The 26,801-nt window shown below is 35.0% G+C and overlaps 1 protein-coding gene across 1 annotated transcript in view; it reads right to left on the reverse strand.

Annotated features, from left to right (window-relative positions):
• The window catches only part of USH2A (usherin), an 801,829-nt gene that overhangs the window by 619,342 nt on the left and 155,686 nt on the right, over positions 1-26,801 (reverse strand). The window contains exons 12-13 of the mRNA XM_055233796.2: positions 6,688-6,883; positions 2,374-3,015 (exon numbers count right to left, since the gene is read on the reverse strand). Of these exons, the coding sequence (XP_055089771.1) occupies positions 2,374-3,015; positions 6,688-6,883 (838 nt within the window). The remainder of the gene's footprint in view (positions 1-2,373; positions 3,016-6,687; positions 6,884-26,801) is intronic.

Raw genomic sequence — 26,801 nt, forward strand, 5'->3', positions numbered from 1 at the left:
GAACCAAAGCATCAGGTAGATTGAAATCGGCTCTGCATGCGACATGTGTAGCTCCAGTGAAGTGGCTGCAGTGACTGAAGAAGATGGGAGAAAGGGAATATCAGGAAGTAAAGCTAGGTGTCTAGACTGTGACCAGAAGATAAAAACTCACAAAGGTTTGCCCAGATTGGACTCAAATGATAGGCAAAATAAAACCCATTTTAGGTAACCCTACAGGAGAATGACATAACTAATTAAGTATTTTAGGGGAATTATTCTGCCAATAGTATATAGGGTAGACAGGAAAGAGCCATAGATTTGGGTGAGAGAAAAGGGCTTAAGTGTTGGGAACAAAGAGATCACCACAATGAGAGCCACAAAAATAAAGGAAAGAGCAATGAAGTCAGTATTTCTTCATCCTAGGAAGGGCACAAATGAGCCAGTCTTATGCACGGTGTAGATTAAATTATCCATGGCTATTTCTGCATGATATACAAAACAACCAGAAAAGCATAGGTTTTCTAACAATTTTAGTTCATCATTTAGATATCTGGTAGGTATACAAAGTATTGAGATGATGGGCTGGGTCTTTCATTGAAAAGACCAAAGGGAGCAAATGTTTGTAACTATGATTTCAGAGTTTTTCCAAAATCAGAAAAAATGTTTAAAACGTGTGACTTGTGTTATATATACAATTAAAGTTAGAATGGAACAGTAAGTTTTAACAATCAATAATTACTCAAAAGGATATAACATTTGATCTATTTGTTTTGGTTTACTTAGAAAGAAGGATGTATAAATCATGGTTATTTGACTGTGTAGTAGACAGAGTACTTTGTTTCCAAAATTAGAGATATTGATAAACACTAAAAGAGCAAAAAACCATCATCTTAGGATATCAAAAAGTTAATTGATTGCAAATTTGGAAGGATTAACCTGAAGGTAAAAAGAGTGAATGTACTGTATCTGTCATTTAGGCTGTCTGCCCAGGTCTCCACTGTCTTCCTGTCTTCTGGGATACTTACCACCTTGCTCCTACCTGATGAAATGGTCCCTAAAAGCTATGCTCATTTTATAAGTACGTGACACCCCTGGCCACAGTGAATTGGCTCAGAGGTAACCAACCAAACAAAACTGAGTCAATTCGTATTTTCCTCTAGAAATTATAACTAAGAGGTAGCTAATAAATCTCTCTGTTGTAGCTGGCGGTAGACTTATAAACAATTTCAGGGGACATAGGGTGGCCATATGCCCATATAGAGAAAGAGAGAGGTAAAGTCCCCTTTCGAGAGAGAGAGAAAGAGAGAGAGAGAGAGAGAGAGACGAATGAATATGTATCAATGGAAGCATTCTAATTCCTGAGTCCTGACTGCAGTGGTCCTTCTCCTTAGGTTTTTATGGAATATCTAGTTATAATATAGTCTCCATTTATGTTTAAACCAGTTCAAGTTGTTTTCTAATACTTATATCTCAAAAAAAATGAACTCATCATCAATTCCTTCTTGTCTCTTTGATCTTACTTGTCACACTGACCAATGCCAAAGGAAAAGTGTGGCCCAGTTATCCTAGGCTGGGTTCCTTGCTATGTAAACAGAACTTTTGTTCTACTCTTTCTCTGGCAAGCAAATCACACCTTTGAGTTTGTATCATGCTCATTTTTATAGATCAATATAACTCAGAGCTAATACTGGCTGACAGGACAACAATTAGCACAGCTGTTAAACAACTGATAAGTACTTATATTTATCATGATATCATAATGAACTTAGTGTAAAGAAGGTATAGTATTTTAGTTAAAATCTTAAATGCAAGGAGAGACATAGATGGGGTCTATCCCTCTCCCAATTGGGAAAGAGATGGAAAGATAAGTTTGTATATAATAAGATTAAACAGTAGCCTATTTTATTAATTTGATGGCATGTAGAAACAATTCTAAGTATTTCTATATAAAACTAGAATATATAGCCTCTTCGGTAAAAACATTTAGCCAGTTTTATTCACAGATTTAGTTCATCATTTGAATATTTGGCATTGTATGGATATTCAACTCAAATTTTCCTTTCTCTGGAAAATAAAATTGACTCTTGTTAATCTGATTTTTAAAAAACTGTTAAAAGGAGATTTATTTCAAGTGTAGAAATTTTCAATTATGAAATAAATCTGATCGGCTGCATTTTATCAGAAGTATCCTCCCAAAATAGTAACATAAATATGCAGATAATTTTGAATAAGTTAAATAGTTATAGCTGTGTTGGGTAATGATATAAATACAATAATGATTTTGGAAATAAAATATGTAGAAGCCACAAACCAGAAACAGGGAAAAGTTACCTGTTATAAGTTAACAAAAGGAATGTCATTGTGCACTGAAAATGTAACACATTTCTTTCTTACCTGGTTGACACTGATTACACCTTCTTCCTTGACGATTAGGCACACATAGGCACTGGCCACTGATTGGGTCACAAATGGTCCCAGGTAATGTCCCCAATGAGTCACACTCACACATCTGGCAGCGTTGAAAATTGTCAATGGTCAAATTGTACCTGTGAGGCTCACACTGATTACAGCGAAGACCTGTTACCCCTAATTTGCAAGGACATTGTCCTGTTGATTTGTCACACAGCAGAGAGCCATTTGTTGTCCCAGTCTTATCACAGTTGCAAGGCAGACAGAGGAAAGAATTATTTTGCCGTAGGTAGAAGTTTCCCTCCAAACATTTATTGCACTGTCTCCCTCCAACATTGGGCTTACAGATGCACTGCCCTGTCTTAGCATTACAGACAGTCCCAGGGAGGGATCCAGCTGTGTCACAGTCACAGGCCTTACAATTGGTGACATCTAACCCATAAAAGTTTTCTCTGCAGGTGTCACACTGAAGTCCTTTGGCTTCTTTTTTGCACTCACACTGCCCAGAGAGAGGATTGCAGAATTTGTTCACTGAGCCATGGAGGTTACACTGGCAGGGCTCACATCCATCATTATTAAAGCTTCGGAAAAATTTAAATCCAAAATTGCAACGATCACACATAAGCCCTAAAGATAAAATATATTTAAAAGGTGAAGATGGGAAAATGATTTCATTCAAGATAGATGAGACACAAACGATGCTACTGCAGACGATACGAACACAAAATATTGAGTGTTTTCTCCTAAGCAATGCCATAGGGGCCTAATCATACTCTCAAAATTCAATGGCAATATTTAATTTAGCTTTAATATACAACTGTTTGCAATGAACTTCGTAAATTTTTAATTACTAATGCAAAGAAAAATGCTTAATGCAAACGTTGTTTCTGTTACATATGCTGGAGCTCTTTTTCTCTTTAACAAATCTTAAAAACTATTTTAACAAATGTGTTCATTTAAAATTATAGTAGAATTACATATAACAAATTAGTTGTCTTCCTAAAGATAAGAAATCTCTAAAGATGTTTACTAAACTGTTAAGCTGAGTACAAAGTTCCAGCTAGACAGAATGAATAAGTTCTGGAGCTCTATTGTACAGCATGGTGACTATACTTAATAATAATGTATACTGGAAAATTGCTAAGATATTAGACCTTAAATGTTCTCACCCCAAAAACATGATAAGTACATGAGGTGATGGATATGTTAATTAGCTGGAATTAATCATTTTATAATGTGTACATATATCAAAACATCCTGTTGTCGGCCATAAATATATACATTTTTTATTTAATTATACCTTCGTGAAGCTGGGAAAAAAGGAAAAAATGTAAGCTGATAACTATTTTTGTGAAAACAGCATATATACTTATTTCTGAATCCACACATTTAAGTAATTAATATAAATAAAACTTATCCAGGGCAATTTTTGGTTTAATCCTTTTGTATGCTCCTCTATTTTATCATTTTCAATTAATATAAATTATGCTCTCCTTGGCTCATAAAGCAATCACATTGCTTGTCATCTTGTGTGACTCAGAACATACCTCTTTAAACACTAAGAAAATGCTGTTTTTTATATTACTTCTATTTAAAGGAGTACACATATACATTTTACGAATGAAGAAAAATGTTTTATCACCTAAACTTAAATCTCTGACAAGTAAGGTTATTCTAAAAAAAAAAAAAGGGTATTGCAAGGCAAAGAAATAAAAAAATTAGAATAGTAAATGTTTAGATGCAAAATACTTCCTTTAGATAGTCTCCAGATATCCACGAATTTAAATAACTGACTGCATGGGTTGAATCAACTGAAACATTTATTTCAAGCTATAATTGCAGTTTAAAAATTAGTCTTAAAATAAGAGTCAAAAACACACTCAGGAACTCATATGTAGAAAAGCATTTCCTAAACTGGAAGGAAATGCATAATATATATGTATATATATGGATAAAAATTCAAGAACTCCAATGGAAGGCAAGTTCTTTAACAGTGATGAATGACTCACCTAAGGCATATCATTTAATTTCAATAAGGAAAATAAAAAAGGACCACTATTGCTGCAAATTTTAAAAATAACTGTATTGTTAAAAAGAATTATGACTCATTTTGAACTATTAAAATTGGTCTACATGGATTCATATCATATCAGTTTTAAAAATATGCGCAGTGCTTATTTGAATATGCCATACATATTCCTGACAGGTAATCTATTCCTAACGATACTCAGAAAGGCCTACAGGGCATCACATTCGGTGTTAACAAGTACAGGCGAGTTAGCACACTTGGCATTTAATTCACATTCTTCTCCCTTTTTATTCTAGATGAATGACCTACTTTAATAAAATTATTGGTGCTAATGTATTTTACTGGTGATAGAATCATTAGTAAGATTTAACAGTTTTGTTAACTCTAACAGTTTGCTTTCTGAAGCATATACAACACACACTTGTATTTTCTGGGCTTCTTTTTTTTCATATTAACAAGGTGAAATTGAATAAAGTTACTTGCTGATCCCATTAGGAAAATAAATATGCATATCAAGTTTTTGTTTTTATAAAAGTACTACATTTGCAGAAATAACACTAGAAATAATAATTATTTATAATACCGAAGTAATTTAGTCTTCACAAAATATATTTTATGTTTCCTGCAGAAAACCATCTGGATCAATCAACAAAACAGGCAAATAGTAGGGATAGCATAATACATTCTAAATTAATTTTGATTTTTCCCTTCCTCAAGCTCTGGAATCTAACCATCACAAGAAAGCTTCCATTGATACAAAGAAGTAATTATTTCACTGTCTTTAAAGGCCTTGCTTTAACTTTTGTTTTCACATCTTGAGTTTAAAATATATCTCACATTAAAGAACAAAGGATGCCATACAAATTGAATTCAGGGTCTTAGAATTCCCTCGGTATCATGGATAGCACATACAAATACGTACTTCTCTTTACACGTTATTCTTTCTTTCTAAAAAATTAGTTTTTGTAGGCTTGAGATGCATAAAGGTAAATTATGTTACAGATTTTCATGTAATGTTTCTTTAAACCAGAGAAATCTCGTGTAATGCCATTAAACACACCTACATTCTCTTTATTAAATTGAAATGCTTGTCTAGCTGAATTGTGTAGCATGATGTATACTTACATAAATAAAAGATAAAGAATTAGATTTAGAGGTATATCACAGAAATGAAAATAGTATTCAGAATGATATGTACATATGCATGTGTACATGTAAGCATTCGTGTGTGTGTGTGTGTGTGAGAGAGAGAGAGAGAGAGGAGTGTGTGTAATCACTGCCAGGCATATTTTTATTATTGTAAGGTTCAGGTCAGTGTTAGAAAAACCATGGATGACTTGGTGTCTTGAATGACAATAGAAAGGCAAAGGTCTTTTTTAAACTTCCTATATGAACCAAGACATATTCAGTTACAATACAGGGCTCACTTCATCAGGAAACTTTCCTCTCATAATATTCTCATATATCAAAATTTCAAAGTGCATTATGTACATAGCGCATTTCGGGCACTTGATAAATTTTGTCCTTATGTGGCGGTGGTTCCCCTCAAAAATGTTGAATGTAATAAATTGCTATAATCAAATCTAATTTCTGAAAAATACCTGTGGGAGTAACAAACAAAAAAGCACGTCTTGTATAAAAAAATGATAAATAACACTGAAGGTAGCTGTTTATTATAATCAACTTGGTGCTGAATTACAAAATTAAAATTATATAGCCCTTTATAAGTAACCCTAGCAATATACATGATCTGTAGAATTATGTTGACTTATTTTGCATTTCATAGGAACAGTTCAAAGAAATATAACAGAAAAAAATGGAAAGATTTATCACAAAGGACCCTGTAGCACAGAATATTTTGAAAAAAATCCATTTATTTTGGTCTATTAAGAAAACTAGCATGGAAATGATTTGCTTAGAACTCATTAAGTGTAAAACATTTTGAAAAAGTGCTAATTTTCTGAAAGAAACATCTATGCAGTAAGCAAATTATATTTTTTCTATGACTTATTAGTATGGTACCATGTGAATTAATGCATCTACAGAATAAAGAAACTTCTAAAGGGTTGATTAAACTAAGCTTCAAGCTGCAGTTTGATAGAATTATTAATTTAATCATTTTAAACAGTTAATTTCATCCAAATTGTTTTTTTTTTCCAGCCTGCCTTGAGCAAAGAAATTTGCTTTACTCTTCAGTTAAGAAATCAAATAGAGAATTTTATTCCAGATGGTAATAGAGATGTGACTGTAAACTTTTGCATTACACGTACCAATAACGTTTGCTTTGCACTTGCACTGGCCTGAATTTTGGTGACAGGTAATATCTCCATCCACTGTCCCAGAGGTATTGCAGTTACAGGGACTGCAGCCATCAGGATCCAACTCCCGTAGATTGTAGAATCCATTCTGGCACTGATTGCACTGTCTGCCAGACACATGTCTCTTACAATTACACTGGCCTCCAATCTAGAGAAGATACAATATTTTGTAGAATGATGAACGTATCTATTTTTAGATAATTTGCTCATTAGGTACAAGACAGGGAGGGAGGGAGAAGAAAACTAAATGTTCAACAGACAAGAAGGTAATAAGATATTTTTCCTCTTGACACACAACATGGGAGGCTTCAGCAGGGGGAATACATAGAACTGAATGAAAATAAAACCCATAGAAGTTAGTCGTATATGAATAAAAGGGAAATGGGGGAATTAACCATTCAATACTATACAAAGAAATAAAAATATAAATATTTAAAGACTGAAAATAGAAAACAGTCAGCAGTTCATTTAGTCTTTAGGACACCATTTCTCTCTCTCTCTTTTTTTTTTTTTTTTTGAGACGGAGTCTCGCTCTGTCCCCCATGCTGGAGTGCAGTGGCGAGATCTCGGCTCACTGCAAGCTCCGCCTCCTGTGTTCATGCCATTCTCTTGCCTCAGCCTTCCGAGTAGCTGGGATTACAGGTACCCGCCACCACGCTCAGCTAATTTTTGTAATTTTAGCAGAGGCGAGGTTTCACCATATTGGTCTCGATCTCTTGACCTCGTGATCCGCCCGCCTCAGCCTCCCAAAGTGCCGGGATTACAGGCATGAATCACCGCGCCCAGCCCACCTCTCTATTTTATTCCTCTTGTTTACTGTCTCATTGATTTAAACTTGTTTTGTACATGCTAGGTATTTACATTAAGGGAGAATCTTTCTATAATGATATAATGATATCATCCCATAAACAGTGTAACAATGTTTAATGTTATTTGTTAATAGAATTATTTATGCCTATTGATACTGACCCTAATACATTTTTTCTTACCCAACTCCCCTTTTAGGACTATTTCAGCCTATTTATGATTCATTTCACCACATTAAATGTACTTAGCTGATTTATATTGTGATAAGAAATTCCAAAAATTTTTCTTGCTTTAAAGCATTTTCAAGCAAAATAACAGCTAAAACACTGTGTCATTTTATTCTTTAAGCATCTGGTTTGAAAAGAATGAAAATACATAAAATATAGTGTTCATCTACTATATGCATAGATAATACTATGTTGATTAAAGAAAGATAAGGACTAAACTCTTCATAAGTGGACATATGTACATAAAATGTCAAATAAATATGAGAAATTTAATAACTCAGGACTCTAACACAGCAATGTGGGTACAGACTTCAAATCTCTTTTACAGTCCCTGACATTTTCCCTCCTGATTTTCTTTCACCTGGATTGAATCCAGCTCTTCACATTTGGAGGCAGAGTTACCATAGAGGGAAGTAACCTACATGTGGAAAGATATTATTTGATTTCTATTTAATTTCAAGGATATTAAAAAATATCTAGGTTGGGATTCAGTTACAAGATATAGGGAAGGACTTAGAAATTAAATAATTTTTAAAGAACTGTCACTGCCTCAATTGTCCTTATCCAAGAAATAGAGACTCACTGGAAGCTTTATTTAAGGATAATTAAGACAATTGATATGAAAATATCTAAGACTGAAAAATAAATGGTTATATGCAAACCAAATGTAGTTGTAGCTAATAATGAACCTCGATATCAAAGATGCATATAGGTTTAGAAAGATGAGTGAGAACGATGAATTGCCTTCTTGTGTCTGGCTGTTTCTCAGTCTTATTCACATCTAGTCCAAAGAATACAAAATCATTACTCAAGACAGAGATTTGATTCAGCCTACAAAAATAAATGGCATTTATTGGTGGATATGTGTAACATATAGGCATACCATGAAAATCCAATAGGCCTGGGAGTACGTACTTGTAACACTTCAAGTACATCAACCCACAACTCAGGCCTGAGTCTTTGCTGGTACTTTACAGGATCAGTCCTTTTCTCCAAAGAGATAGTAAACACCTTAAGGCATTGGACATACGTGATGTTTCCGTCAAAGAATAATCTTAAACATTATTCACATGTAAACAATACTTTTTCAAAGAGCAAGGAAGCGTGCAAAAGGTAAAGAGAAATAAAAGTGCAAAACCTGTATCTTTTGTATGCTTTTTTTTTTTTTTTTTGAGATGGAGTTTAACTCTTGAAAAATGATTCAAACAGACATTTAAAAATGCCTGCAAATTTGGAGTACAATGGTGCGATCTCAGCTCACTGCAACCTCCACCTCCCAGGTTCAAGTGACTGTCTTGTTTCAGCCTCCCCAGTAGCTGGGCCACCAGGCACGGCTAATTTTTTGTCTTTTTAGTAGAGACACGGTTTCACAATGTTGGTCAGGCTGGTCTCCAACTCCTGACCTCAGATGATCTGCCCGCCTTGGCCTCCCAAATTGCTGGGATTACAGGCCTGAGCCACCGTGCCTGGCCTTGTTGTATTCTTATTTACATGTAATGCATGTATCAGCTGGAGCGTCCTTGCCTTTTGAAATCTAGATAAGGCTGCCTATGACCCTAATTCCATCCCTGAATGACAGAAGTCCTCCTTAAGTTTTTAAGAATTCTGTGCGTATTGATCATCTCATAGTCGCCCTGACCCTACACTTCTGCTTCTTCCATTTTGAAGTCTTTCTGGCTACTGCCAGCACTGCCCTATGTCACCCACAGGTGAAACTCAGCTAATGCCTCAATTTCAAGAACTCTTGTTCAAAACAAACAAACAAAATGTAGTTGTTAAACTTTATTAAAGATTCCGGGTAAAAGAGGAATTAAATCATTACTTTGCAATTCATAATATCCCTTTAGTTTCCCTATAGCTAGAGATTTTCATTGGCACTCCAATTACCTACCATCTTGCACTCCAATTATCTACCATCTCTGTGGCTTCTCTCTTCTTCCTCCTTGCTCTGCCATAAAGCGTATCCACTTTTTTCTATACACCTGACTTTACATGGTCACTTTTTCACAGACATCTCAAAAGTGTATAATAGTGTCTTGATTCTTGCCAAAACCTAAGTCTTATCCAGATATTTTTGTCAATGAAAACAATTCTTTTTATATGAACAACTCTGCCAAGTTTACTTCTGTAGATTCCATAGCTGTAGATTCTCCCTTTTTAATGTGAGAAAATACAAATCTACTCATATTCTAAAACCAATTCCTGTCCACCAAGAAGTAGAAAGAGAGAAAGGCATTCCCCTTTCCTTTAAAAATACAGTAAGACACTCTTTGGTACGATCCTTCCACAATAACTCTAGATTGACCTATTGGTTTTCTTCGGCCAAATACTAGAACATATACCGCTTGCAAATATGATTCAAACAGACATTTAAAAATGCCTGCAAATTTGGAGTTCATTCTCTCTTGCTGGGCTTGGAACTCTGAGATCACCTTGTGAACAAGCTCATGCTATCCTGCTGGAATATTAGAGGTTGTATGGCAGAGAACTGAGGTGCCCCAGCTAATATTGCCCTGGTGAACAGCCAGCTTGTCAACCACCATATATGTGAGTGAGGTCTTCCTATCTAACTGCTATTTGACCAGCTAGCTAATCACAGACAAATGAGAGAGCCCAGAAGAGGCTGGACAAGCCAGTGCACACCAGCACTGAGACAAACCATAGAATCTTAAATAAATAAGCAATTTTTATTGTTTTTAGCCATTAACTTAAACAGCAAAAGTTAATAGATACAATATCATTGACCAGAACTTAAACCACATTTCTACACCTAGCTGCCAAGGAGGCTGAGATATGTAGTTTATTCTCTATGATCATGTGATCAACTACTTTTGAGCTTTCTTTTACTAACATGGAAGGAAATACAGATAAAGCAGTACAATTACTATCTCTGATAACAAACAAATATCTATTCACAGTTCAAGCCATGGAGATTCTCCTGCTCTTTATGGCTTAAAATGCAATCTTGGTCTTATAAATTTGGGTCTTGCCTGAATCACAGTTTTGGCCTTAACATGCTTTCAGCCACAAGAGCAGAGAAAAGAAATGATCATCCCCACGAGATGCAGTTAGAAACTCAGAAATAGCTTTCATTAGCCTGGCTTGGGTCTTCCCTTCTTTTGCTAGTTTTGTAAAGTAGAAGATATTTCTTTGAAATCTTCATCCTTTCCTAACATAGGCATTTAGTGCTATTAATATACTACTAAGTCCTGCCATATTGGGTATCTCACAATTTTGTTATGCTGTGTTTTCATTTTCATTCAGTTCAAAATACTTCTTAATTCCTCTTTAGGTTTCCTCTTTTAATCTTGGATTATTTAGAATTGTGTTAGTTTCCAAATATTTAAAGCAATTCCAGGTTATTTTGTTATTGATTTCTTTTATTATTATTATTATATTTTAGGTTTTTGGGTACATGTGCACAATGTGCAGGTTTGTTACATATGTATCCATGTGTGGTGTTGATTTGCTGCACCCATTAACTCGTCATTTAGTATTAGGTATATCTCCTAATGCTGTTCCTCCCCCCTCCCCCCAACCCACAACAGTCCCCGGAGTGTGATGTTCCCCTTCCTGTGTCCATGAGTTCTCATTGTTCAATTCCCACCTATGAGTGAGAACATGCGGTGTTTGGTTTTTTGTCCTTGCGATAGTTTACTGAGAATGATGTTTTCCAGTTTCATCCATGTCCCTACAAAGGACATGAACTCATCATTTTTTATGGCTGCATAGTATTCCATGGTGTATATGTGCCACATTTTCTTAATCCAGTCTATCGTTGTTGGGCATTTGGGTTGGTTCCAAGTCTTTGCTATTGTGAATAGTGCCACAACAAACATACGTGTCCATGTGTCTTTATAGCAGCATGATTTATAGTCCTTTGGGTATATACCCAGTAATGGGATGGCTGGGTCAAATGGTATTTCTAGTTCTAGATCCCTGAGGAATCGCCACACTGACTTCCACAATGGTTGAACTAGTTTACAGTCCCACCAACAGTGTGAAAGTGTTCCTATTTCTCCACATCCTCTCCAGCACCTGTTGTTTCCTGACTTTTTAACGATTGCCATTCTAACTGGTGTGAGATGGTATCTCATTGTGGTTTTGATTTGCATTTCTCTGATGGCCAGTGATGATGAGCATTTCTCCATGTGTTTTTTGGCTGCATAAATGTCTTGTTTTGAGAAGTGTCTGTTCATGTCCTTTGCCCACTTTTTGATGGGGTTGTTTGTTTTTTTCTTGTAAATTTGTTTGAATTCATTGTAGATTCTGGATATTAGCCCTTTGTCAGATGAGTAGGTTGCAAAAATTTTCTCCCATTCTGTAGGTTGCCTGTTCACTCTGATGGTAGTTTCTTTTGCTGTGCAGAAGCTCTTTAGTTTAATTAGATCCCATTTGTCAATTTTGGCTTTTGTTGCCATTGCTTTTGGTGTTTTATACATGAAGTCCTTGCCAACGCCTATGTCCTGAATGGTATTGCCTAGGCTTTCTTCTAGGGTTTTTATGGTTTTAAGCCTAACATGTAAGTCTTTAATGCACAGAAGGCTAGAAATAACTAAAATCAGAGCAGAACTGAAGGAAATAGAGACACAAAAAACCCTTCAAAAATTAATGAATACAGGAGCTGGTTTTTGAAAGATCAACAAAATTGATAGACCGCTAGCAAGACTAATAAAGAAGAAAAGAGAGAAGAATCAAATAGATGCAATAAAAAATGAAAAAGGGGTTATCGCCACCGATCCCACAGAAATACAATCTACCATCAGAGAATACTACAAACACCTCTACGCAAATAAACTAGAAAATCTAGAAGAAATGGATAAATTCCTCGACAAATACACCCTCCCAAGACTAAACCAGGAAGAAGTTGAATCTCTGAATAGACCAATAACAGGCTCTGAAATTGTGGCAATAATCAATAGCTTACTAACCAAAAAGAGTCCAGGACCTGATGGATTCACGGCCGAATTCTACCAGAGGTACAAGGAGGAACTGGTACCATTCCTTCTGAAACTATTCCAATCAATAGAAAAAGAGGGAATCCTCCCTAACACATTTTATGAGGCCAGCATCGTCCTGATACCAAAGCCTGGCAGAGACACAACCAAAAAAGAGAATTTCAGACCAATATCCTTGATGAACATTGATGCAAAAATCCTCAATAAAATACTGGCAAACCGAATCCAGCAGCACATCAAAAAGCTTATACACCATGATCAAGTGGGCTTCATCCCTGGGATGCAAGGCTGGTTCAACATATGCAAATCAATAAATGTAATCCAGCATATAAACAGAACCAAAGACAAAAACCACATGATTATTTCAATAGATGCAGAAAAGGCCTTTGACAAAATTCAAGAACCCTTCATGCTAAAAACTCTCAATAAATTAGGTATTGATGGGACGTATCTTGAAATAATAAGAGCTATCTATGACAAACCCACAGCCAATATCATACTGAATGGGCAAAAACTGGAAGCATTCTCTTTGAAAACTGGCACAAGACAGGGATGCCCTCTCTCACCACTCCTATTCAACATAGTGCTGGAAGTTCTGGCCAGGGCAATCAGGCAGGAGAAGGAAATAAAGGGTATTCAATTAGGAAAAGAGGAAGTCAAATTGTCCCTGTTTGCAGATGACATGATTGTATGTCTAGAAAATCCCATTGTCTCAGCCCAAAATCTCCTTAAGCTGATTAGCAACTTCAGCAAAGTCTCAGGATACAAAATCAATGTACAAAAGTCACAAGCATTCTTGTACACCAATCACAGACAGAGAGCCAAATCATGAGTGAGCTCCTATTCACAATTGCTTCAAAGAGAATAAAATACCTAGGAATCCAACTTACAAGGGATGTGAAGGATCTCTTCAAGGAGAACTACAAACCACTGCTCAATGAAATAAAAGAGGATACAAACAAATGGAAGAACATTCCATGCTCATGGGTTGGAAGAATCAATATCGTGAAAATGGCCATACTGCCCAAGGTAATTTATAGATTCAATGCCATCCCCATCAAGCTACCAGTGACTTTCTTCACAGAATTGGAAAAAACTACTTTAAAGTTCATATGGAACCAAAAAAGAGCCCGCATCGCCAAGTCAATCCTAAGCCAAAAGAACAAAGCTGGAGGCATCACGCTACCTGACCTAAAACTATACTACAAGGCTACAGTAACCAAAACAGCATGGTACTGGTACCACAACAGAGACATAGATCAATGGAACAGAACAGAGCCCTCAGAAATAATGCCGCATATCTACAACTATCTGATCTTTGACAAACCTGACAAAAACAAGCAATGGGGAAAGGATTCTGTATTTAATAAATGGTACTGGGAAAACTGGCTAGCCATATGTAGAAAGCTGAAACTGGATCCCTTCCTTACACCTTATACAAAAATTAATTCAAGATGGATTAAAGACTTACATGTCTTTTATTGATTTCTAATTTAATTTAACTGCAGCCAGATAATATACTTTATATGATTTGAATTATTTTAAATCTGTTGAGGCTTGTGTTATGGTTCAGAATTTGATCTATTTTGGTAGATGTTTTGTGTAGGCCTGAAAAGTAGGTGTAGTTTGCTGCTCTGTTGGGTTGAATGTTCCATAACTGGCCATTAGGTCAAGTTGGTTGACAGTGTTGTTCTAATCTATGGATTTACTGATTTCCTGTCAGTTTGTTCTATTAATTGAGAGAAGGGTATTGAAATTTTTGCCCACAAATGCGGATTTTACTTTCTCCTTCAGTTACATTAGTTTTTGTTCTGTGCATTTTGAAGCTCTGTTGTTGGTACCGAAATATTAAGAATTGCTATGTCCTATTGATAAAATGACTCCTTTTGCAAAATGAAATTACCTTCTTCATCCTGGGCAATATTTTATCTTGGACAAAATTTCTAAAAATTCATGTTTTCTCATATTAGTAAAGTCACCCTAGATTTCTTATGCTTAGTACTCAAAGGATTTATCTTTTCCAACATTTACTTTTAACCTGTTTGTGTCTTATACTTAAATAGCTTTTCTGTAAGTAGCATATAGTTAAGTTGTACTTTTTCCTGTTGTAACCAATCTTCCAATCTCTGTCTTTTAAGTGGAGTATTTAGAACATGAAAATTTAGCACTATTATTGATATGATTAGGCTTAAATCTATTATCTAGATATTTTCTATTTGTCCCATCTGTTTGGGATTTCTTTTTTCCTCTTTTTTTTTTGCCTGTTTTGTGTTATTTTATATTTCCTTATGATTCAAATTATCTCCATGTTGGTTTATTAGCTATAACTCTTTGTTTTATGATTTTAGTGGTTTTTATCCTACATCTTTATCACAGCCTAGCTTTAAGTGACAGACTAGTTCAAATGGAGTATAAGGATCTTACAATAGTATACAATTGTCCCTTGAACAACATGGGTTATCACTGCATGAGTCTACTTACAAAAGAATCTTCTTCCACTTCTGCCAGTCATGAGGCAACAAGACCAATCTCTCCTCTTCCTCTTATTCCTCCTCCTCATCTTACTCAGAGTGAAGATGAAGAGGACAAAGATCTTTATGATCCACTTTCACTTTAAAAATAGTAAATACATTTTCTCTTTCTTATGATTTTCCTAAAGATTCTCTTTTCTCTAGATTACTTTATTGTAAGAATAAAGTAAATAATATATACAAAATAAATGTTAATTGACTGTTCATGTTATCAGTAAGGTTTTGGTCAACGGTAGGACATTAGTAGTTAAGTTTTTGGAGAGTCAAAGTTAAACATGAATTTTTGACTTTGCAGGGAATCAGTGCCCCTAACTCCCATGTCGTTCAAGGGTCAAGGGTACTTCCTTTTCCCCCTCCTGATTATTGTGTTATTGCTGCCAAACATTTTACTTATACATGTTGTAAAACCTTTACTATATTATTATTATTTTTTAAACTTTCAACTATATTTATAGAAAATTAAATCATTAGAAAAATACCCTCCGTATTTACCAATGCAGTTGCCATTTTGTGTGCTTTTTGTTTCTTTGTGCAGATCCATATTTCCATGTGATACCATTTTATTTCCTACTGAAGGACTTCTTTCTAATGTTTCTTATAGTATAGGTTTGTGTGTGATGAACTCTTTCATTATATGTATTGCAAATAGTTTTTATTTCACCTTCATCTTAGATATCTTTACTAGATATAGAATCATAAGTGCACTATTTATTTTCTTTCATGGTTATAAGAATGTTGCCCCACTGTCTTCTTCTTTGCATTATTTTGGATAGGAAATCTGTTGTCATTCTTATTGTTTTGCCTGTGTATTTAACATGTCTTTTTCCTCTGGCTGCTTTAGTATTTTGTTTTATCATTAAAAATTTATCACTAGCTTTGAGCAATTCAATTATAATATGCCTTTTGTGATTTCCTTCATGTTACTTATTTTTTAGTTTTCTTGAGATTCATGAGTTTGTGGCTTTATGGTTTTCAGTGTACTGTACTTGGAATTTTTCAGCCATAAATTCTTTGAATATTTTTTTTGATCCCACCTCCACCCCACCATTCCTTTAGGGACTCCAATTACACATATACCAAGGCTCTAAAAGTTGTCCCACAGCTAACAAATGCTGTTTTCATTTTTACAAGTGCTCTTTCAACTCTGTTTCATTTTGGATAGGTTATATTGCTATGACTTCAAGTTCACTAATTTTTTATATATAACATAAATGTTTTATGTTTAATATATAATCAGTTATATCCAGTGTATTTTCATTCCATACACTGTAGGTTTTTCTCTGGAATTTTGATCTGTGGGGTTATTTAGTACCTTCCATATTTTTATGTAACTTTTAAACTATGTAAAGTTATAATATCTGTTTCAATATACTGGCCTGATAATTCTAACATCTCTCACAATTCTGGATCAGTTTTGATTGATGCATTTACATCCTCATTATGAATTGTACTTTCCTGCTTCTTTGCATGCCTGATAATCTTCGATTTGGTGCCAGAGACTGTGAATTTTTTCTTGTTGGGTACTATATATTTTAGTGTTCTTACAAATATATTTGCGTTTTGTTCTTGGATGCAGTTAAATTACTTGGAAACAGTTCCTTTTGAGTCTTGCTCTTAAGATTTATTAGGTGGTATTGAAGTAGTTATCAGCCTAGGGCTATTCTCCACTATTGAGGCTAGACTCTTTTGTGTACTCTTATCAAATGTCCCATGAATCATAAATTTTCTCACCAGTTCAGCTAGTGGAAATAGGCACATATCCCAGCATTACATGAGTGTTAATTATTGTTACTTTTAATAATTCAAAGTTGTGCTTTCTGCAGCCTCATACATGCAATGAACAGTAGTACAGTGAATTCTTAAGGAAGATGCTCTGTAGATCTGTGGAATTATCTCTTTGTTCCTCTCTCTGCTCTCTGCAAACTCTAACTACTTTGAATTCCTGAAACACTTGGCTACATCTCTTCAATTTGGAGAACCCTCTGAGCTCCATCTGGGTTTTCTCTCCCTAAGTGATGGACTGCAAATACTCTGTAAGCAGTAATCTGGGTCAATTGTAAGATTCACATAATTTATTTCCTATTTCTCAGCAAACATTGTCCTCATTGCCTGATGTCCACCATCTAGCAAACAATTATTTAACACATTTTGTCCATATTTTTATCATTTCAAGCGGGAAGATAAATTCTATCACACTGTTCAGTCAGAAGTAAAGTCTCAAAAAGACATTTGGACCTGACACAACAACTATAAACTCAATTTAAGAGAAAACTAGTTGACAACATTCAGAGAGAATTTTCAGGAGCTGCATCATAGATGGAGTTGCATTGGAAACATTTATTCAGCTGTTTAACATAGCTCCAAGCTCTAAACCCAAATAACACAGAGCTCCAAAGAAGTTTGGCAGTGATACCTATGCTTACTATACCAGGGAAATGGAAAACCATGGATCAAAAACCTCATGCCATCCTTCAACTGCTCCTGTTAAGCAGCCAAAATTGGAATCCTGAACCTTCAATCCCGTCATCAGCACTACGCTTTCTTACAGACAAACTCCAAAACATAGCAGAATTTGGATGGAGATTAGCAGAGGCGCAATGCACACTGTGATGTTTAGAAGCTTAAGAAATAGCATTATAAACAGGAGCAAAATTTAGAAACATACTGGTTACTGCGCATGTGGTTGGGAGCAAAGGAAGGGAAAAAAAGATGTGTTTTAATGTAGTAACTACTCAAATAATTTAAATCTATGGTCTGTAGCTTTATAACTGTCAATTGAAATGGAATATTTCATCTCAGTCTAGGTTACCACTATAAGATGTTGCTGCCAAATACAGCAAATTAAATTATAATCAAGCTGATCTGTAGGTATATATCCTATTGTGATCAAGAGCCAGTTCCCAGGAAGACAAAACTATGATCAAGAGCCAGTTCCCAGGAAGACAAAACTAAAGGATAAGTATATTGTACACATTCTGCTTTCTGACAAAGGATCCAACTTATTAGAAGTGATGCATTCAAAGATTAATAAAATTAAGACACGATTTATCCATGAGGAATACTAGGGCAGAATAAGTAAAAATTATAATAAATTTATTTTCTTGCTCAAGAAAAAGGATACAGGTGTTAACTAAGACTGCCCATTGTCAGAAAAATATGCATCTAAATACATTTAGTAAATATAAAATTTTTGGTAAGATTTAGATTAAGCACATGTATTTTCCTCTTTTTCTCACTACTTTAAAATAATGGCAATTTTAAAAAGTAAAACCCATAATTTTAATGAGACCAGCAGAGAAAACAATACGGGAGAAATATATTTTTCAAAAATTTCAAAGACGAAAAATGAAATGAAGAAATATAAATAAATATTGGCAACGTTCTTGACTAATCAGAGAAACTGGAGTATGAGTGCAGGCTGATTTGGATTCCTAAAGCAAGAGGATCAATTTAAAAAAGAGTTAATAGTAAGAGATGAAAACAATTACCAATTTTTGATAAGGTTCAGATCAAGCATATGCCTTTTCCTTTTTTCTTGATACTTCAATAAAAAATAGGAATTTTAAAAGTATAACCCACAATTTTAATGAGGCCAGCAGAGAAACCAATAGGGAAGAAATACATTTTACAAACATTTTGAAGACAGAAAATGAAATTAAGAAATAGAAATAAATATTGACAACATTCTTGAATAATCAGAGAAGTTACAGCTTGAGTGCTGGCTGAATTGCATTCCTAAAACATGAAAACTGACTTTTCCTATAGAATCTTTCAGAGCCTGAAGACTTGAAGATAATGAAACATTGAGAGAAGTAAGAGGACACACACAGGTCTAAAGTTAAACAATGGTTCTCAACTGAGGATGATTTTGTCCCCAGAGGAAGTTTCCGGTTGTCCCAGTGGGGGGAGGAGTTCTACTGGCATGTAGTATACTGACATGTAGCCAGGGATTTTGCTAAACATCCTGCAATGCACATATCCATCCCTCACAACAAATTACCCAGCCCAAAATAGCCATAGTGCCAAGGTTGAGAATCATGAATTAGAGGTATTCCGCATAGAAAGTATTTAGATTTTCAGATCCCCTTTTCAACCCCACTAAGCCAGCCAAACTAATCCTACTCCACAGTGACATCACTCTTATTGTCAAGAATAATTGAAATTAACCTGCTCCATTATATTGGAACATCAACAATTTGTTACTGGAAGAGGCACAAGGTAGACATGAAAGGATTAAGTGAAAGTCTGTATACATTGCCTCTCCCCTTTACCACCACAATTCCCCTTCTACACGGTTTATGGAAAGCCGGGAGCCAGAGTTATTTTCCACAAGGAGGAAACTGGCAGAGAAAACTACAAAGATAAGAACTCTAGAACTAATATTTGAGCTTTTAACCTCTGCAAAGTAAAGCTATATTGCTGCTCATAAACATGAGTAAAGGCCATTTTGGAAATGTTTTATCATTTCTCTACAGAATAAAGCAGATGGCAAAATTCATCAAACGTGCAAAATATACAATGTGAATGACAGAAACAAAAATAAAGGAGGAGGACGAAAAATGATAATCCAGATGAGGAAACAAACAATGCAGGGAATTAGAGATAGAAGAAATCATCAACTAATAACAATTTAATAAAATATCTCTGTTATCCCCAGAAGATAAAAGTTGCATTCATTAAAAAATATAGAAACAAAAAAAAGCCTAAAAGAATAAACAACTGGTGAAAGAAAGAATTCTTAAATATTAAAAATATAGAGCCAGGCATAGTGGCATATGCTTGTAGTCCCAGCTACTCATGAGGCTTAGGTAGAAGTATTGTTAGAGCCCAGGAGTTTGAGTACAGCCTAGACAATATACTAAGATTCTATATCCAAAAAAAAAAAAAAAAAAAAGAGGCTGGAAAAAAATCTCAACTAAAAGATTAGAAGAGAAAGATAAGAAAATACTTCAGAAAGGCTAATAATAATAATGAGATGAAAACAAAATAAAAATATATAATTTTCAGAAATACACAAAAAGGAAAAAAAATTAAAAAAAGAAGTTAATAAAGAATTAGTATAAAATAAACATTTTCCAGACATGAAACCATAGTTTTAAAAGGCTTAATGGCTAGCAAACCATCATGTGCCTATGCCTCTAAACTGAGAAACGACCCAACAGCCTCACTCCTGGTGAGCCAGTTCCAGAACCAGCTGATCCCTTGAACACTCATGCCCCCAGCCTGAGAAACAGCCCACGGCTTCACCTGAAGCAAGCCAGTTCCTAAGCTAGGTGACCCATAACATGCACAAACATGCCTCCATCCTGATAACTCACTCAATAAGCCTGATTCCAGTAAAGTCATGTCACTGCTGCCACAAACTCCCACAGGTTAGGTCAGTGAAACATTCACAAACATTACTGACATGGATTACAGTTGAAGAAACTTCACAGAGACTACACTACTGTGCCCACTCAGGACCAAAGCTATCACCCTCTGCTTAACACTCTAGAACTTATCTATAGGAGTAAATCTTTCCCTATAAGAGCTAGTCCATAATATTAAAAGAAGCAATTACTTTACCAGATGTGCAGGTATCAATGTAGGAACACAAGAAACATGAAAAAGCAAGAAAACATGACACTACCAAAGGAACACAATAATCCTCTACTAACAGACCCCAAAGTAAAAGAGATTTACAAAATGCCAGAAAAGGAGTTCAAAATAATGATGTTAAGGAAACTCAGCAAGATAGAAGAAAATACAGATATGCAATTGAAAAAAGTCAGCAAAAGAATTCACGATCTAAATCAGAAATTCAACAAGAAATTCGTATCATGAAAAGGAACCAAACAGAAATTTGGAGCTGAGCAATTTAGTTAATGAAATAAAAATACAATCAAGAGTTTCAACAACAGGCTAGATCAAGCAGAAAAAAAAAGATTTATGAACTCAAAGACAGGTCTATTGAAATAACTCAAGCAGACAGAAAGGAAAAGAAAACAGAATAAGAAAGAATAAAGAAAGCCTACAGGACTTGTGGGACACCATTAAGCAAACAGCTATTCATACTGTGGCAGCTTAGAAAGATGAGATGACAAAAAGGGTGATAAAAACCTATTAATGAAATACTAACTTAAAACTTCCTAAGTCTTGGGACAGACATAGATACCTAGATCCAGGAAGCTCAAAAGTTTCCAAATATATTTAACTAGAAAGGTCCTCTGCAAGGCACAATATAGAAATAAAAAAGATCAGAGAAGAAGGACATAAAATTGAGACCAAAAACTATACAAAAGCTCAACAAAACAAAAAGTTGATATTTTGAAAGATAATATCGACAAACCATTAGCTAGACCAAGAAAAAAAGAAAAAAGACTCAAATAAAATCAGAAATGAAAAAGGAGACACTACAACTGAAACAACAAAAATACAGTTGATCATTGGAGACTATTATGAACAACTATATGCCAACAAATTGAAAAACCTAGAAGAAATGGATAAACTTGTGGATACATACAACTGGCCAAAATTGAACCAAGGAGGAATAGAAAACCTGAACAGAACACTCACAAGTAATGAGATTGATTCAGTAATTAAGAGTCTCCCAACAAAGAAAAGTCCAGGACCAATGGCTTCACTGCTGAATTCTACCAAACTTTAATAGAAGAACTAATACCAATTTTTCTTAAACTATTCCAAAAAATTGAAGGAGAGGAAATTCTTCTAAACTAATTTTATAAGGCCAGCATTACCCTGATACCAAAACCAAATACACAACAGCAAAAACTACAGGCCAATATTCCCGATGACCATAGTTGCAAAGATCATCAATAAAATACTGGCAGACTGAATCCAACAGCACATCAAAAATATTACATACCGGGATCAAGTGTGATTTATACCGAGGATGTAGGAATGATTCAATATGAGCAAACTGAATAAATGGGATAAATAAAAGTATATCAACAGAATGAAGGACAAACCATATGACAATCTCAAAAGACAGAAACAGCATTTGATGAAATTCAACATCCCTTTATGCTAAAAACTCTCAGCAAATTAGTATGCAAGGAATGTACCTCAATAATAAAGGCCATATATGACAAACCTACAACCAACATCTTACTAAACGGAGAAAAGGTGAAAACTTTTCTTCTAGGAACTGGAACACGATGATGATGGCCAATTTCACTACTCTTTATTCAACCTAGAACTAGAAATTCCTAGCCAGAGCAATTAGGCAAGAGACAGAAATAACAGGAATACAAATTGGAGAGGAGGAAGTCAACTAGTTCTAGTTTTCAGATGACAGGATCTTATATGTAATAAAAAGTAAACACTCCACCAAAAAACTCTTAGAAGTGATAAGCTAAATGAATAAAGTTGCAGGATATCAAATCAACATACAAAAATTAGTAGCATTCCCATACACCAAGCACAAACTAGGTGAAAATGAAATCTCACTTACAATAGCTAAAAAAACAAAAATACTGAGGAATAAATTTAACCAAACGGTAAAAGTTCTCTACAAGGAAAACTATAAAACTTATAAAAGAAATTAAAGAGGACACACAAGAAAACGGAAAGGCATCCCATCATCATGGATTAGAGGAACTAATATTATAAAAATGACTGTATTATCAAAAGCAATATACAGATTCAATATGATTCCTATCAAAATACTAATGATATTCTTCACAGAAAGAGAAGAAAAAATTCTTTAAATTCCCATGGAACCATAAAGACCCAGAATAGACAAAGCAATTTTTTTTTTTTTTTTTTTTTTGAGGTGGAGTCTCTCTCTGTCACCCAGGCTGGAGTGCAATGGCACAGTCTTGGCTCACTGAAACCTCCATCTCCTGGGTTCAAGCAATTCTCCTGCCTCAGCCTCCTGAGTAGCTGAGATTACAGGTGCCCACCACCATGCCCCGCTAATTTTTGAATTTTTAGTAGAGACAGGGTTTCGCAATGTTGGTCAGGCTGGTCTCGAACTCCTGACTTCAAGTGATCTGCCCAACTTGGCCTCCCAAAGTGCTGGGATTACCAGTGTGAGCCACCCCACTGAGCCAGACAAATCAATCTTGAGACAAAGTCACCTGTTCAAAAAGAGGAAGACTGAGGATATCACACTACTTAACTGCAAAATTTACTACAAAGATATACAGCATGGTACTGGCATAAAACAGACACAGAAACCAATGGAACAGAATAGAGAACCCAGAAATAAATCCACCTATTTACTGCCAACTGGTTTTCAACACAGTCACCAAAAACATAGAGTGGGAAAAGGACATCCTCTTCAATAAATGGTTCTGGGGAAACTGGCTATCCATGTGCAAATGAATGAAAATAGACCCCCGTCTCTCACCATATACAAAAATCCACTCAAAATGGACTAAATTCTTCAATGTAAGACCCAAAACTGTGAAAATACTCGAAGTAAACCCAGGAGACATGCTTCAGGACATTAGTCTGGGCAAAATTCTATGCGTAAGACCTCAAAAACACAGGCAACAAAAGCAAAAATAGGCAAATGGAATTACAGCAAACTAAAATGCCCTTTCGCAGCAAAGGAAACTACCAACAAAGTGGAGAGACGACCTACAGAATGGAAAAATACTTGCAAAGTCTTCATCCAAGAAAGGTTTAATACCTAGAATATATAAGAAAATCAACTCAATGGCCCCAAATAATCCAATTAAAACAGGTGCAAATGGTCTGAACAGACATTTCTCAAAAGAAGACATACATATATGAAAAAATGCTCAACATTGCTAATCATCAGACAAATGCAAACAAAACCACAATATTATCTTTTCCCAGTTAAAATATGTGTTATATAATGACAAAAAATAACAAATGCTTACAAGGATGCAGAGAAAAGGGAATTCTTATACACTGTTGGTAGGAATGTAAATTAGCATACCATTATGGAAAACAGTATGAAGGTCACTTAAAAAAACTAAAAAGAGAACTACCATATGATTCAGCAATCCCACTACTGGGTACATATATCCAGACGTTTTGAAGTCAGTATGCTGAAGAGATATCTGCACTCCCATGTTTATTGCAGCACTATTTACAAGAGCTAAGATATAGAATCAACCTAAGTGCTCATTAGCAGAGGAATAAAGAAAATTTGATATATATATATATATCATATATCATATATATAAATATATAATGAAATACTATTCAGCCATGGAAAGGAATAAAACACTGTGTTTTGAAGCAACATGGATTAGCCTAGAGGGCATTATGTTTAGCCTGGAAGACATTAAGTTAAGTGAAATAAGCCTGGCACAGAAAGACAAATATTACCTGTTCTGACTCATATGTGGAAGCTAAACCAGTTGATCTCATGGAAGTAGAAGGTCAAATAGTGGTTAATGGAGTCTTGGAAGGATAGCAGGGAGAAGGGGATAGGGAGAGGTTGGTTAACAGATACAAAATCACAGATAGGTAAGAAGAAAAAATTCCTGTGTTTTATAGCACTGTATGGTGACTATAGTTAACAACAATTTATTATATGTTTTCAAATAGCTAGAAGAAACGATTTTGAATGTTCCCAACACAAAGAAATGATACATGTTGCTGGTAATGGATTTGCTAATTACACTGATTTGATACTCACACGTTGTACATATGTATTCAAATATCTCTCTGTATCCCATAATCGGTATAAATATTATGTGTTGATTGATTAAAAATAAAATATTAAAAAGTTAAAAAAGGCTCACCACATGCTGGTGGAAAAACCCAGATCAAGGTGCAATCTCATGAAGCATTCAAATTCCAAAAATAAAAAGGAAGACAAAAATCTCCAGAGACTAATAAAACAAGTCACATAGAAAATACAGAATATCACTGAAGTATTCTGCAACATTATAGTAAACTAAAAAGCTAAGAATGGCACCTTCCAAATTATGAGTAAAGTTATTTCTAATCCAGAATTCTATACCATGTTTTATTATTGGTTGCCTGTAAAGAAAGAATAAAAACATTTTCTGGATTTGCAAGGATTCAAAACTTTAACTTCCTATATCAGGAAGCTATTAAGTAATATAGTTCCAGCAAAAAGAAAGTAAACAGACAACAGCAACAAGAATGGAAGGCATGGGATTCAGGAAATGAGGATGTAGAGGTATATGAAAAGCTCTAAGCTGATAGCAGGGCAGGAGGTCCATGCTAGATCAAAGGGCCAGAATATTCTGGGAAGGTAGGGCTGTGCTGATGGAATAGCTATCCTTGAGCATAAATATGTATGTGTGTGCATAAAATATATATGTATGTGTACCATATATATGTATATATTCACGTAGCAAAGATGTCAGCATGAGGAAGATTAATGACATACAGAAAACTAAATAGACAAGCAAAGGAATTATTGAATCTAGGAAGAATGAAAGACTATGGATATTTTTGAAAATAGAACCAACATGATTTGCTGATAGATTATTATGTACTGATGTGAAGATAAAGATAATTAAGTTCAAAGAATATTATATATATATATATATAAAACATGTTAAGTGCTTAATTGGAAATATGATTGTGAAATTCATTTGAGTATTGTCTGTGTATAATTGGTATTTGAAGTAAAATATCACCGAGGGCGTGAGTGTAGATACAGGAAAGTCATGTAAAGAGAGTTCCAGAGCACTCCAACAATAAGTGTTCAAGGGTAAGAGGAGGGCACAGAAAAAGGAGACAGGGATTTGGGAGGAAAACCTAGAGAATGTGGAGTCCTGGAACCCAAATGAAAAGAGAGTGATCAACTGTGTCAAATGCTGCTTGTATGTCAAATAAAATGAAGACAGAATTTAGCTTTGTTTAAAAAGACAGAGGTCTTTGGAGACCTTAACAAGAAAAGTTGCAAAGTAATGATGAGAGTGAAGGCCTGACAGATATATTTCCCGGAAATAATAGCAGAATAGGATTTGGAGGCATGAGCCTAGACAAGTCTTTTAAGGAGTTTTGCCAAAAAGGAGAGCAGGACATGAGACCATCGCTACAGAAGAAACTGTGATCAAGAGAGTTTTTAAATGCAAACAATAGCATGTCCGCAAGATGAAATGAATGCTAGAGCACAGAGACATACGTTAATAATGCAAGGGATGAGAGAGGTCAAGTTCACGGCCTGTCTCACCAGGCACCATGACATCTCTTTTGGGAAAGTGTTCTCTACCCATTTCTAGCCTTTGTCAATACTGAGCTGCTCCCAAATTAGAGGATTTTTCTCTCCTCAGCTATTTTACAGCATTTTCTTGTTACCTCTGTCATTCAATTTCTTAAGGTCTAGCTTGTATTAGAATTATTATGTCTTGCCTGAAAATATATCTTCCCAGTGTACCATACACTCCCAAAGGGCCAGAACCTTTTGCACCTTTACACCATCCATTGATCCCACAGTATGCATATTTTACATGCAGTAGATGCTCAGCAAAAGTTGTTTTGAGTAATTGAACCTTTGATGTTTTTCTAGCATTCCTTAGCTTACAACAATAATAGTATCAACAACCCTTTTGAACACTTACAATATTGCAGGCAGACTGCTA

Source organism: Symphalangus syndactylus, chromosome 19, assembly GCF_028878055.3.
Source record: "Symphalangus syndactylus isolate Jambi chromosome 19, NHGRI_mSymSyn1-v2.1_pri, whole genome shotgun sequence".
Lineage (NCBI taxonomy): Eukaryota > Metazoa > Chordata > Mammalia > Primates > Hylobatidae > Symphalangus > Symphalangus syndactylus.